Source organism: Melanerpes formicivorus, unplaced genomic scaffold (assembly GCF_026170545.1).
Source record: "Melanerpes formicivorus ecotype bairdi unplaced genomic scaffold, bMelFor1.0.p_v2 SCAF_7, whole genome shotgun sequence".
Taxonomy (NCBI): domain Eukaryota; kingdom Metazoa; phylum Chordata; class Aves; order Piciformes; family Picidae; genus Melanerpes; species Melanerpes formicivorus.
The window spans coordinates 18,111,628-18,126,584 of NW_027142359.1; the positions used below are offsets into that span (position 1 = coordinate 18,111,628).

A 14,957-nucleotide genomic window follows, 5' to 3' on the forward strand; every position below is an offset into this window, starting at 1 on the left:
TTCTAGAACACAAAACAAGTGAGTGAGTAAATTATAAAGACTCTTCTGGCTTTCTTTTAGAGCTCTGTTTTTTCTTCACCTCTCAGGAGGGGAGGAAGCGAGTTGTGGCTTTCCCTAAAACTAAGGTAAAAATGATGTCTGATCTGCTCTGAGGGTGGTAGTTCAGTTTTGAATTGCTCAAGGCTAGTAAGGATTGTTGGTTATGGTAGTTGCTGTAAGGCAGTGGATTCTCAAAATGTAATATTTATATGGCTTGTCTCTACAGCCAATGTTTATTTGTTTGATGTATCCCAGGAGAGGTCCTAAAAATAATGTGATGCTGTTTTATGGTTTTCTGTAAGGGGATAGCTGTCCTTCTGAAGGAAGATGTTACGCTACTTGGAGTAAGAAGGGTGTGCTCTGTTCTGGGTGGCCTCAATACACAAACCTAAGGGGAATTTCAGTATTCTTTATAAAATTTCAGTATGATAATTAACTATCAGCTAACCTAAATTTGTTTAAAAAGCCTTGAGGAGTGAAAGGTTCTTTGTGTGTAAAGTCTGGTAGACTGCATGCTTCGGTTGTATTATGTGTTGTGTTTCTCTGAGTTGTTGTTCCTGGCTAGTAGGATGGACACAGGTACTATGCTGCCAGCTATAATGTTGAGTAAAACTAAGGGGAAATAGCCGCCTTTTCAGTAGGCTAAGCTGTGTATGTTTTTACAGAGCTATTGGTGATAGCAAATAACCTATCCTTTAAAAAGAAATAAAAGTTCTCTCAAGGTACCATATTTTGCCAAAAACTTTGACTTCCAGCAGTATAAGTCATCAAAGCTGTTTGTTTTTAACTCTTGAACAAAAAATTATGCCTTTATAAGATTAGCTAAAAACTTTAAACTGAGCTTTAAGGAAACATTCAAGGCTTTTCTTTTGAGACTGCTTGAACTTTGGGACCTGCCTCAGCAGCTCAGGGGCACATGGGGCTGGGAAGGGGCACTTTGAAACATATCAAACCATCTAGCTGGCTGGAATCGCTTTTGCTTTAGTATAGAAATTTGGTTTTTATTTTAAGCTACAGAAGAGTGCTATGTGACTAGGGTGAAGGGAAGGAGGAGGTAGTAAAGCAGGGATTAACCAAAACATAAACCCTTGTCTCTTCTTAAGAAGATGCAATCTTAGCTCTCTTCTTAGGATGGAAGTTAGTTTCTGCATCATGAATTGAGTTTTTAAAAGCTGGGCATCTAGTCCCAAGATGTTGTGTTACACGCACAAAATTTCAGTCTCCTGGCTCTCTTGTGCACTCTTGATGTGAAGTTTTAGCTTTCTTCAAAGTCTGCTAATTTAGAAAATATTCAAAAAACAAGATACTATTTTATGTTCTTATTTTAGTATTAAATGTTTATCTGCTTTTTATCATGGGATTTTTTTAAGTTCAAACTGTAGTCTTTCCCTTCCTGTCTTCAGTTTCTAGCTCTGTTCTTCAGCTGGGGAAGGTGACTTATTTGCATTTTATAACACACAATGTGATTTTGGCAGAAAGAATTAGGGGGAAATGATAGTGTGGCCTAACACACAGAACATGACAGTCTTGTCTGGGTTATAAGGTTCTCAAAATTGCTGAACTGTTTCGGTTCTCCTAGTATTGATCAGTACCCACTATGTGTGTTTGGATTTTTCCATTCTGAAATATATATATTGATGAAAAAGTTAGCATTTAACATGATGTGTGGTGGTGCAAACCATGTGCACCCTTACTATCTAAGGTGTAATATATAAGGAGTGCAGCTTAAAATTTTCAGCTTTTCTTGGCTTGTTTTAATTTCTCCTGTAAGTTCTTGCCAGTGCAAGAAATGCCATAAAGTAGTAGAAATTACTTATATTGGAAGGAGTTGTTCTTGGGATGGGATGCAGATATACATTGTTTGGGAGTGCATATTCCTTTAAATAGGGGGAAAAAAATATTGGGATGGAGAGCACTGAGGCTAACAGTTGTTTGTGCTTCTTGTAACAACATCTTTGTGATTCTGGAAAGGACGAGGAAATAGCAGCTTCTGAAGCTACAATAACAGCTCGCTACTTTTCCCCCACTCTTTTATCAGAGCACACAAGACAACTCAATATTTGGCATTTACTTGGCCTTGTACACTGTTCAGCATAAAATTTAAAGTTCTGATAGTGTCTTGTTTTGGATACTACTGCCTGCTGGTGTGTCTCCGTCTGAGTAAAAAAACCTGCAAAGCCTGAGAGTGGTGTACTTGGTAATAAAAACTAGGTTTGCACTCGCTTTTTGCTATTTTTCCAAGGCATGTAAAGTCTAAATGTGTGCAGCAAATTCTGGAAAACAAATGGGTGTTGCTCACATAGAAGGAGAGCAATAAGCAATATGGATGCCTTAACTGTGATACAGCATTTGCAGAAGATGTGAGCTTGTGCCAGAAGGTAGGCAGAATGCACTGACTGGAAGGACAATACCATTCAGGTTGTTCTCAATAGCTCAGCTGCTTCAGTTCCCTCTGGACATCCCTATGGATGTCTCCAATTGAAACTACACACTAGGTGGGCGAAAAGAGCATGTTAATCTGATACCAGCCTCTTCCTAGGAGAAAAGGAGTTGCTTCAAGACTGACAACCACAAAAATGCAACGTATTTTGTTAGTCCATTAGCACCTGTGACAAAATGATATACAGGTAACAGGTTAAAACTGCTAATATTTCTGTAAGGAGGCAACTGGGACTTAAGTATTTTAAGGGGAGGTATTATGAGTTATGACCCATCTGGAAGGAAAGAACAAGAACAGAGGCAGGGGGGAAGAGAGTGGAAATCATGGAATCACTTCTGAATTAAAGACTATGTTCCCTGAAGCAGATTCCAGTACCTAGCACTGTATCCAACTAGCTTTGCAAAAGCAGGCAGCAGGGATATGCCTAACTTTAGCATTAGCACAAGGCAGACTATCTTCTCTGTAAAATGCAAGCTGTTTTGCACATACTGTACTCTGGCAGTTAAATATCTTATTCCAGGAAAACTGGGTTCCTTTTGGCTTTCTTGAAATTTGCTTTAGAGTAAGTTCATTTGGTCTCATCAGAAGATACAGATAACAGAGGATGATTATTCTCCAATTCAAAATTACCCTGTTTATTATTTATATGATGTAAAACTAGAAAGTCATGCCTAAACTATTTCATTTGCCCTGAAGTGAAATCAGCATTATGAAGAATAACAGTAGTTTTCACACCTGCTTTACTGTGGTACTCAAAACAATCTGCCTTTGAACTATGTTTATTACTAATGTAGTGTATTCATAGGTATGCTGGCACATAGCCCAGAACTGCTCCTGCTGTTAACAATTCTGATTTGATGTTTTTCTTAAATAACAAAAGAAGAATTTTTTACACTGATGGTAGAACTCTGCCATGAAAGACCTCTGCATTGTGTAAGTGACTAGACTGAACACATGGGGGAGAAATCACAACAGTTCTTTAGCTTCAAGAGCTGTTTGAGATGAGGCACGCTTTTGAATGCTGAACTAAGGAACAAAGATTAAAATATGTGTGATATGTAATGTCTGAGTGTTTTAGGTGCTGTAAGAATGGGGCATAGATATTTTAGTAGTGTGCTGATAACAGTAGCTGTCTAGTGTATTATGACATTTTCTGAAACCCATGAAGTTTGATTATTAAATGCAAGCTTGGATTTATTTTATTTTTTTCAGCTGAAAGGAGGACAAATTGAGAATGATCAAGCCTCACTTATTCCAAAGGAATGCACACAAAGTACCTGTTACACTGCTGAATCAAAGAACTAGCATTAGAAAATATGGTGCTTTTCTGCCTTAATGGACAAAAAGAGGGAAGGAAGTGAGACTCTTGACTGAGTGCTCATGACAGTGAGAAGCTAAGAAGGAGGGCAAGGACTGGAGCTTCTGTAGTTGTGCGTGACAAAGATCTTGTTCAGCTTAGTGCTGGTATTATGGACCCCAAAATACAGCCTCTGTCCTGCCCAAGTATTGGACATGCTCTGATCCAGCACAGCACTGCTGCATCAGCTATATGCAAACTACCGTGGTTGCTCCTTGCAGTATTCTTAAAACAATCCTACAGGGTTTAAGGAGGGGAACAAACCTTTTCTAGTCTTCTGCTACAGAGAAAAGAAAATACTGTTGTAAATATACACAAACTTGAAAAGTATTGCTTTGAAATACACTTGTGCTAAAATATTTCACTGGCCATTGTAGGACTTGTGTGCTGACTTGGCTGAGAAGTATGAGGAAGGTAATACCTAGCTATTGCTGTGTGCAAAGTGAGACCTGCAGGGTGTACTGCAGAACTAGTTCTGAGGTTAAACTCCTTCTATTGGGATCCATCTGTGGAGGGGCAGGAGGGGGAGATTACAGTGGTCCAGCACATCCAGCTATGCACTGTAAACCAAACATGAAGTCATGCCTGTGACTACTGTATTGACATTCTATAAACAGAAGTGAACATCTAAACAGCATTAAATCTTGGTACCTTCACTCAATACTGCCTTTTTCTTTTTTTTCTTTTCCCTCTCCAGGTTAGAGGTATAATGAAGATCTTGGAACAAGCTGATATACAAACATGCTAGAGATGTCTGTTCCAAACCAACACAATTCAATGATTATTAACCCTTCTCCACCAGAATACATAAATAAGAAAAATACTGGTTGTCAAACCAACCAACTTCAATACATACAGAGGGTGGTCATGAAAGCCATATGGAGACACAAATTCTCCTGGCCGTTTCACCAGCCTGTAGATGCAGCAGCACTGAATCTTCCGGTAACAACTGTTTTGGAATTGGAGTATTTACAAGACCTGTGAATATTAGTTTAAAAGCTTTTTCTGATGCAACAGGTCATGGAAGACTACTTTTGCAAACAAACTGCTTTCATTAGTCCAAGTCTGCAAGAAAACTGTCTTCTCTCTGGTTCATACTGTGTCTTTACTCATTAGCTTTCCTGTCTGAGACTGTAGTAAATCATTATTTCTAAGGGATAATAAGAATGCTTAGGCCTCCTGGAGTTTCTGGATGTTGGTATTCTGTCATGTTGTCTTTCCATCTCCCTGCTGGTTTAGCCATTCTCTTAATGCTGCATATTATGAGTATTCTCTTTTGTCTTTGAGCTTTTTCTTTTTGAGAGGAAGCAGCCAACCTCTTTTAATGCCTAATACTTTACAAGGAAAACCAGATCTGACTGACCCATATAGGAAAATCTGAGTCTAGTTTGATATGTAGAAGTGATAACACTTATAGTACCTCTTAATTTTAAATCCATTTTGGGATCTTACTCTGAAGTTTCTAGAGGAATTAAATGTTGCTGGGGGGTGGAAATCTCATGCCAGAGTGGTAGAACATTATTTTAGGAAACACAAGGTCTGATGTTTAAATTCTTGTTCTGTATTGCCATGTGGGGTTTATTTATATTACAATTTAATTGCAACAAAGTGAATGACTATAATGCCTTGTGGCAAAACGTCTTAATTCAGGTATCTTTAGACTCCAGTTTTGGATCCCATCTGTTGCAAGAAGGGGCCGCTACAACGACCAATGTGATCAGCGGAATCCAACTTTATTGAGCATCAGACACATCTTATATACAGTTTAGTATAACTATGCCTACTTGGTAACATACTATTGGTTACAGATTACATGTCAACCCCACCTCTTGCAGTTTTAACATCCTACTTCAGCAGGCCACACACATCTTGTTTGGGTAAGCCCCCTACTTGTTTTACGACCCTCACGATTACATGACTACAGTGCCCTTATGACACTTCGTGATAATTCAGCTACATCCATCATGTTCTGTGGCATTCCTTATCTTGGCAGGGCACCAGGCAGTCCTGCAGGTATCCCTTATCTTATCAAAAGGCCAGATGATCCTGCAGGCCTCTTTCCTTTGCCCATTGTACCACAATTCCCCTGTTTTCTTTAACAACTAGAAAAGATTCAGTAAAATGATCAAACTGTTTCATTACACATCTAAATATTATTCGTGCAGCTATAATAATAATAATAAACAAAAAGCGCAATGCTTCCTTGGCCAACCCTTTCGTATTTTGATGAAAGGTCATATGTGCTTCTCGGGCCTTTACTGAGGCTGAGACTGGTACAGATAAGGATACCGATTTATCTGCTCGAACGTTTCCTTCTCCCAGGCCAACATCAAACTTATGACTTCTATATGCAAAATACAATATGATGCTGACCCACATCTTATGGCTTGTTGTAACCTCAACATCAACTCATATAATCTTATTTGTTACATCTTTAATCAGGGCATCCTCTATCCGTTGTACAACCCCTGTAACATACATGGAATCTGACACTATTATTAAGAGGTTGGCTCATCCAATGCTGTAATTCCCACAACACTGCCAACAATTCCAAAGTTTGAAGTGAGTCCTGTGTTTCTGCCTCTAACATCACATGTCTCCTCTGGTTAATATTCTTGTCTTGCCAAGTCACTGCAGCTTTTCGGGAACGCTTCCCTGCATCTGTAAATACTGTCAGAGCACCCACAATTGGTTACTCCTTATATTTTGGTATACCAATCCACGATTGCTGCGACATCCAGCCTAAAATCTTATCTTGCAAAGGTGCAGTCTTAATGAGAGCACCTTCAAAAATTGTTTGAAAAATGGTATGTTGTGGTTGTAAGGATGGAAAGACCCATTCCAATACTCAGGTCTGTACACTCTCCTGACCTCTTTTCCCCCGTTTTCTTTAAAGCTTGAGTCAAGGACCCCGTAAGGTGTTTTGTTTCTGCTAAGGAAAGGTACTGGGTCCTATTAATGCTCACCGTTGGCCTAATGCTGTTTCTTTTTATTTCAAATTTCTCCTAGCTAAAACTTCCATAATTCTTACATCCTCTCTAAGTTTTGTTAAATCATATTTAAAATCACATATAAATGAAAATTTGAGAACATAGTATGCTTTAACTATTCTTTCTTATAACATAATACCTGAATTCCCCTCTTTTGTTTTTATAACCTAACATTAAAATGTATTTTGTGCTATAATTGATTTTGACTTTTCCTATAACTATTTAAAATTACAACAAACTGATGAGTTAACATTTAAATCCATATAAACATATTCTCTAATCATACAATCATTGAACAATTATGATATACAGCCCTAAGTGTTAAACAATTCTTTAAACTAATCATTATTATCAATCTGCAAATGTGTTACTCTCTATTCCAGTTCTTGAACATGCTTATGCATTGAGACTAAGTGATCTAACAGATTCATACAACACAATTAAAACAATAATATAGGACATAAACCCTTTTGCTAGCTATGGCCTTGATTTCAACATGCGTCACAGCATGCTCCAACCGGTTGTCCATTAATCTTAATGGGACCTTTTACATCAGTTAAAATCTTTTGTGGTCTATTGTCCAACAAGGTACAAGGCTTAAGTTGAACTAATAACAATGTTATAACAAAGCTGGCATAATACCTGGTCAAAGATAACAGACATTGTAAAAAAGAAATTTAGATCTTAATAGTTTCGATCTTTGCATTTCACTCCTCTTATTAACAAAAAATACTTGATTATGCCTGAACACATTGCAAAGATTAAAACGTAAATGCAATCCTTAACACTGTTTTACAATCTGCTTTAGGGGTATGTTGCATTTTTATTTTCTCTAGGATAGTCAAAAATCATAAATTGTTTAATAGTAGCAAGATTTCTTTAATCTGTAAAGGTAGATCTGGCCAGGCTCTAGCTTCACAGACAGAAAACTTGCAGGCAAACAGCAAGAGCAAAAGAGCTTCATTGCTTTGCCTAATAGCCTTTTTGCTCATCCTAATAATGCTAATCTCTTATTGATACCATTATATATATATAATCCTTAAAAAAAAAAAAAAACTATTACAAATACAAAATAAGACCAAAAATCTCATTCCATAATATACCTATAACAAACCCTTAACTTATGCTAATACCAAAAATCCTTAAAACCTTAAAAAACTATGTTAAAATTAATCCATCAAATCAGTGTCTAAAAAGAAATGAAATTGTTACATTAACTAAAAAACACTTTCCAAAAATTAAAACCTGTTTACACAGTCCTTAACTATATTACATGGAGCTCCTTTGAAAAGCCTATAGGCACACAATTAGAAAAAAGGTTCGAACCAAAAGAAAATCATACAATATAAACTCATTACAAAGTACTTACACCTTACTGCAATTACTATGTACCAAGTACCTGTAAATACCAAATGCTTACTTATTCATTATGCTTATTAGAAAAACCTAACAAAACTCGTAAATAACAAATCTCTGAAAGACATTACAATCAGAAATGACAAAATGAGTACTGTTGCTTTAAATCAGAGCAGAGTAGTGCGGCTAAAGCCGCTGCGGGGGAAAGGGGCGGGGGCTGCTGCCGTGGCCGCGGCTGGGTCGCTGCTCCTGTCGGTGCTGTCGGTGTCGGTGGTGCGTCAGCCGGTACGGCCTTGGTCGGAGCCGTCGGTATCCGCGGGGGTCGTCAGGGCTTGCGGGAGGAGTGCGGCCATAAGAAAGCCGTAATTGCGAGCCTCCAAGCGCTCCATTTTTTCTAAGAGGGGCCGTAAAGCAAAGTCGGCGCTGTTTGAATTCCTCGCTGCCGTTGTTGTCTTCCGAATCCGAGCACCCGCTGGCGATGTCAGAGGAAGGTGTTGATAAAAGGGGTCGAACACACTGAGCTGCCTTTTTTCGGCTTTTTCCCCGCTGTGTGCAAACGGCAGTGGTGACGACTGGTAAACGGTGTGGTCGCCGCAAGATGTATCGGGGGCGGCCCCGGTCGATCGGTCGATAGTTCTCAAACACATCTTTCAGCTGCAACTCAGATACACCTGGCGCTGCATCTCGTCCTGACAAAGTTGCTCTAACTGCAGCAGCCATTCGCTGTTCCAGTTCATAGGTTTTAACACAGTTCATGCATTCTCGCCACGGCTTTTGCAGCTTGATGGTAACCCAGTCCCACAGTTTGTCAAAAAGCTTATCTCCTAACTTACGCCATTCTCCTTCTTCATCTCCCTCCTCGTGTAAATGCTCTGCAACCCTTCTCCAATAATCTCTGTTTCTTTGTCCTAAATCATCGTTAACCTCTTCCCTTTTCACTTCCTTTGTCTCCACAACTTCTTCACCCTTCGGCAATTCAGAAGAGTGAGGCGATGGAGGAAATTCCTCCTCTGCATATTCTAACATGGGTACTAACTCCCTTTTCTTTAAAAAATTTAACTTACACTGTCGCTTTTCTAAAAAGCATTTAAATAAATCATACGCTGCCTGCCTATCCATATCCGTATTTAAACGTTAATACCTGTGCGCACAGTCCTCGTTTAAGCAGTTCCCGGCTCTACAGCGTCTTCGGCTTCAAGGCTGTCTTCCCTTTTCTTGCAGCCTCCGGTACTGCTATCCCGGGCCGGCCTTCTTCTTGCCTCCGGCTTACTCCGAATCTCCCAAGTCCCAAAGAACTTCTTAGATCCTAGCCTTTGTCTTCATTAGCTTGCCCGCATTTCTCCACCATTTGTTGCAAGAAGGGGCCGCTACAACGACCAATGTGATCAGCGGAATCCAACTTTATTGAGCATCAGACACATCTTATATACAGTTTAGTATAACTATGCCTACTTGGTAACATACTATTGGTTACAGATTACATGTCAACCCCACCTCTTGCAGTTTTAACATCCTACTTCAGCAGGCCACACACATCTTGTTTGGGTAAGCCCCCTACTTGTTTTACGACCCTCACGATTACATGACTACAGTGCCCTTATGACACTTCGTGATAATTCAGCTACATCCATCATGTTCTGTGGCATTCCTTATCTTGGCAGGGCACCAGGCAGTCCTGCAGGTATCCCTTATCTTATCAAAAGGCCAGATGATCCTGCAGGCCTCTTTCCTTTGCCCATTGTACCACACCCATCAGCTTTGTCACTCAGATGAAAACACTTAGTCACACAACGGTATTTCTAATGAGCTGGAAGATAATGCTTTTGGTAAATAAGTAGAATGGTGTTAAATAAAATTATGGTATGTGTTCTTCACAACTCCACCCCCACCTTACCCCCAATCCCAGGCTTAAGCAATCATATTCAGTTCTTCCAGATTTCCAGAACTAATTCTACAAAGTCATTGGTTCTGTTTAGTGCAGACAAAAGCCTTTGTGCCTTCATCTGCAGCTGTTTCTCATGACAAATTCTTTCAGTCAATTTGTCCAAAAGCACAGTCAAAGTAACTATCTTTCTGTGTCTTTTCTTACCCTTTTTCCTCCTTGGAAGGAACTGTCACTTAAGGTTAATATGAAGGGTCATTCAATCAGAGTTGCAGCAACATTTACAGCTGGCCTCAGGGCAGTTCTGCCTCTCTGGATTTCGAAGGCAGCCAGTTGACTTCTAAAAGTATGTGTTAGTTCAACCACTGAATAGTAACAAGCAAATCTCTGACTCCATGGCAAGGACAATGAAGATATTTGCCTCCTTTGCCTCTCCTTTCCAGGTGTTAGTAGAAAAAGAATGGACAATACTTAACTGCATGAACTTTTCTTGGGTTTGTTTTGGGAAATTGTAATGGTCTGCACTATGATGTATTTAAGTTTGGGGTGATTTTTTGTTTTGTCTTATTTCACCAAAATAGATTTCTAGGACACCTTTAGAAAATATAATAGCAGTGGCTTCACACGATCACGATGTATATGTGAACTTAATGGCGATACTCCTGTTCTGATTTCTTGAATGCACTAGCAGGGAATTAGTTCCATGCTCTGAATAGCTTTTAGGCATGCTACTAAAATAATCACAATAGCTCAAATTCTGGCAGCCTTTCAGTCATTGCCACATCTTCACTAACTTCAACTGCAAAAGCCTGGTGATGGCTTTCTGTCAGTTTTTGTCAGTCTGTTTTTGGCTTTTCCTCCTGTTTTGCAAACTAGAGTTCTGCTTCAAGTAAATGGCTTTGGCAGATTGCACAGCATGGCTTCCAGGCAGGTTTTGAATGACTCTAGAAATGGAGATTCTATCACCTCTCCAGGCAGCCTGTTCCATTGCTCTACTACTCTCTTGCAATTTAATAACTAAATATGTAAGACTCTTCATGTCCTAATATTAAAGATATCTGTTGTGTGACTTTCAAATCCACAGGATTATTACAGTATTATTAAAAACCCGATGGACTTGAGCACCATTAAAAAGCGTCTGGAACATAATTACTACACAAAAGCTGCGGAATGCATTGAAGACTTTAAAACTATGTTCTCAAATTGCTATATATATAACAAGGTATGTGAAACACAGTGCCTTACCAGCAACCAACTCTGTTGAACAATACAAATCTAAAACAAGCAAATGGTTTAGAGGCTGCACTAAATCCATCAATGTCTTCATGATTTCTTCAAACTATTTTCTCAGAAAAGTAAGGAAACTTTATCTCTAGGATTGACTGAGGGCATGTAAGAAAAGTCTAGCCTGCTGTTAAAACAACTGAGCATGAGTCTTTCCTACACCAGGATTCTTCCTGCAAAATCTCTGTACTGTGTAATTGCCATACAAGCTTAAAGCAATCATGAGCTGTGTTCCACTCCTTTCAGTTTTTACTGACCTAACCTGGTATGTGAGCATCTCCCTGCACTTCAAAGTTTGTTGACTGTCTTATATCTTTAAGGTTACAACTTTCTTCATAACATGGGAGTAAGAGGTACAGATCTGCCCCCCTTTACCCTTTGCAGTGGGGAGTTTGAGGAAAAGCAAGTATAGGTCTATGTAGTGGGGCAGTGGGAGAGAGAGTTTCAATGGTGGAGCAACTTGTAGCAGAGGTATCTGGGGGTGGTTGGGCAAGAATGCCAATGATTTATAGACCTCTCTGGTACTGGTAGCTTGTTACAGTTTGTTGGAGTAGGATTCTGTGGACTGTTTATTTTTCAAGGTAGCCTTCCATTACTGCAGCCCCTTCTTTACTTTGAATGTTACTGACTCTTTACAGCCAGGTCATGACATTGTGTTGATGGCTCAAGAACTGGAAAAAATGTTTATGCAGAAAATAGCCCAAATGCCAACAGAGGAAAGACTAGTGATTCTCAACCAGGCAAAGAGAAAAGGAAAGAAGTTGGAAGGTAAGGCCCTTATTATATGTGTAATTCCTAACCTATTAAACATGCAAATGCTGGAAACAGGAAATCCTATCTAGTCTGTTGTCTGTCACAACTCATGAAAGAAATTATCTGCAACGTTTAAGACCTAACTTTAAAACTTTGTTTTACAATTGCCAGAACCACAGCAGCCCAGCTCTGGAACTTCAAATGAACAAAGCACGATGCAGGAACAAGCTAAAAGTAGTGAGCAGTCTTCAGCAACGACTCAAGAGCTACAGCAAGTTACACTAGCCCCTTTGTCTGCAGCTCAGGTGACTGCATTAATGCCAGCTGCAGTCCCTATAACAAAAGTAAGTTTCCTCACGTCACTTTCAGAAAGAAAGATATTGAAATTGCTCCGTTAGTCACTTACAGCAAAACCATAGGTGCCATGTTTACTGCAGCATCTTCTCAGCTTCTATCGTGGTAGAAGATAGTAAGAGATCTCTATAAAATCCTCTAGATCACTGCTAAAAACTGAGCCAGTACTAATTCTAGAAACTATTCAGAAATTAGGATGGCTGCTTAGCACATCTTTAACAAATGTGGGTTTTAAATGTTGTTCTCAAAGAAACTTTAAGATGGTCATTCTTGGAGTGCAGATAATGGAGTTAGTATTAAAATAAAGCTCTAAGTTCTATTTAATAGCTTCACATTTTTTTAAATGTAAATCAAATGCTTGATTCCCCCAAAACAATGTCTGCTTAAACATGCTAAATAGCCTGGTTGGTGTTTGCAGCTCACAAAACCCAATTCTGAACTGCAGTCTGAATTGTATGTGAACACTGGAAATTTCCATCATTCCTCTTACATTAGTTTTGGTTTTGCTCTTCTAAGGAGAAACAGGCACATGTGCCACACTCTCCAAGTGTCTGAACAATGATGACAAAGCACATATTTTATTCCTTCCAGAGTACCACCCATGTACAAGAGAGAAACTTTATACATAAAGCCATAAACAAGGCTTAAAATGAATTGCTGTAATTTTTCCTATTCTCATGGTGCTCATCTTGTGATAATTTCATAACCCACAAATTTATTGAAGCCTTCTTAAATAGCTAAAAACTGATCACAACATGATCTGTAGTAGGTCTTGTTCTCATTTACATCTGACGTTGACCTTGGCATGCTCATCTTGTAGGTATTCAGTCTAAACTTGTGCAAGTGTCACATTCTGACCTCAATAGCTGTAAGAGTTCAGACTTTCTAATGCAATTTTTTTCTAGTGTATTTTGAAAGCTGACCATTCTTACTCTAATTTTCTTTACCTAGGCAAAAAAAGGTGTGAGAAGGAAGGCTGACACTACAACTCCTAGTACTTCAACATTCCCAGCAAGCAGTGAATCTTCTGAAACATTTAATGAAACAAAACCTAATTCATGCAGAGGTGAAGATGAATGTATGATACCAAATAAGCTTCTGAAGACACACTTGCCAGATTCTCAACAGTCACCTGAAAATCTGAAAAAGTTTCAGTTGTTAGAACAACTCAAACATTGTAATGAAATACTTAAAGAAATGTTGTCAAAGAAACATGCAGCATATGTGTGGCCTTTCTTAAAATCTGTAGATGTGTCTTTCTCGCCTGGTGAGAACCAAAGGATCACCAAATATCCTACAGACTTGGGAGCTATCAAAGTAAGTATGTTCCAGAGGGAACTGGACTATTGGTGTGTGCTTGCTTGAGTAACTCGTGTTAATGACTGGGGTTTAACAATGTTAGCTAAAAAGGTGTCATGAAAGCTGCTGCTTTGAAAGAAATCATGGGCATAGAAAATATATACACTTATGTCTCTTGACAAACTAAGCCACAGCTTGCTCAAGAAAGTCTTATTGTCACCTCTGCACAGGGGCTAATCTCCCTATCTGTTGAACAAGCGAATACTGAGAGAATTATCAGCACTTCGAAGTAGGCTGCATATTGCAACACTGTTGCTAATGATCCATAAACCAAAATTCAGTTCTGTAACTGCTTCTCTCTGAATCTCATTATCCTTGGTGAAGTACCCTGAAACATGAACACTGGATATTCATGTGACACTTTTCCCTTTTCCTGTGAAAAGGAACCTTGCTAGGTTGAGATATGTGGCCAATTTTTTTATCTTTCTGCCACTTTTTGGAGATGCTCTCTGGTTTTGAGCTCTAAATGTATATTAATTTTTTCTTTCTCTAGAAGAAAATGGATAATTTTGAATATAGTGATATACAAGAATTTGCTACAGATGTTAGACTAATGTTCATGACCTGCTACAAACATCATTCTCCAGATCATGATATAGTTGCCAAGGCAAGAAAACTTCAGGTGAGTTGTCACTTCAGTCAGGCTTGAAAAACAGTAGGACTATATAAAATTTCTTTGTGGTCATCTCATGCCCTGATGTAGCACCTACTGATATTATCAGTTACCATGTTGCTGTGTAGTTCCAGCAAATAAGCAGCAGCTTCATAATGGATTTAGGATTCTGAAAAACATGCTGACCTCTCTGCTGTTCCCAAACATAACTCTTTAGGACTTTTTTGAGATGCGCTTTGCCAAAATTCTTCGTGAACCTGTTGCGAGTGTTCTTCTGCCTCAACCTACCAGAGAAATTGCAGAAGCTTATTCCAGTGAGATCAGTGATGATGACTCTTCAGAAGAAAAGGCATCAGAAGAGTCTGAACAGGAGAAAATAGTGCACCTTACAAAGCTTCAGGAGCAAGTAAGCACTAGCACTCGATGTGAATGATTATCATCTCTGACAGTGGCACTTGAAATTGTCTGTTCTTAGGCTTAGCACCAAGAATCTGTGTTAAAAAAATTCTGTAGTCATTTATTTTCCTTAA

General features: G+C 39.0%; 1 protein-coding gene across 2 annotated transcripts in view; it reads left to right on the top strand.

The window, feature by feature from the left end:
- Positions 1–35: 35 nt before the first annotated feature.
- The window catches only part of BRDT (bromodomain testis associated), a 31,376-nt gene continuing 16,454 nt past the window's right edge, over positions 36–14,957 (top strand). For both annotated transcript variants that reach the window (XM_068140501.1, XM_068140502.1), the window contains exons 1-8: positions 36–125; positions 4,534–4,778; positions 11,149–11,286; positions 11,987–12,116; positions 12,273–12,445; positions 13,407–13,772; positions 14,308–14,436; positions 14,645–14,833. In XM_068140501.1, the coding sequence (XP_067996602.1) occupies positions 4,578–4,778; positions 11,149–11,286; positions 11,987–12,116; positions 12,273–12,445; positions 13,407–13,772; positions 14,308–14,436; positions 14,645–14,833 (1,326 nt within the window). In that variant the 5' untranslated portion in view covers positions 36–125; positions 4,534–4,577. The remainder of the gene's footprint in view (positions 126–4,533; positions 4,779–11,148; positions 11,287–11,986; positions 12,117–12,272; positions 12,446–13,406; positions 13,773–14,307; positions 14,437–14,644; positions 14,834–14,957) is intronic.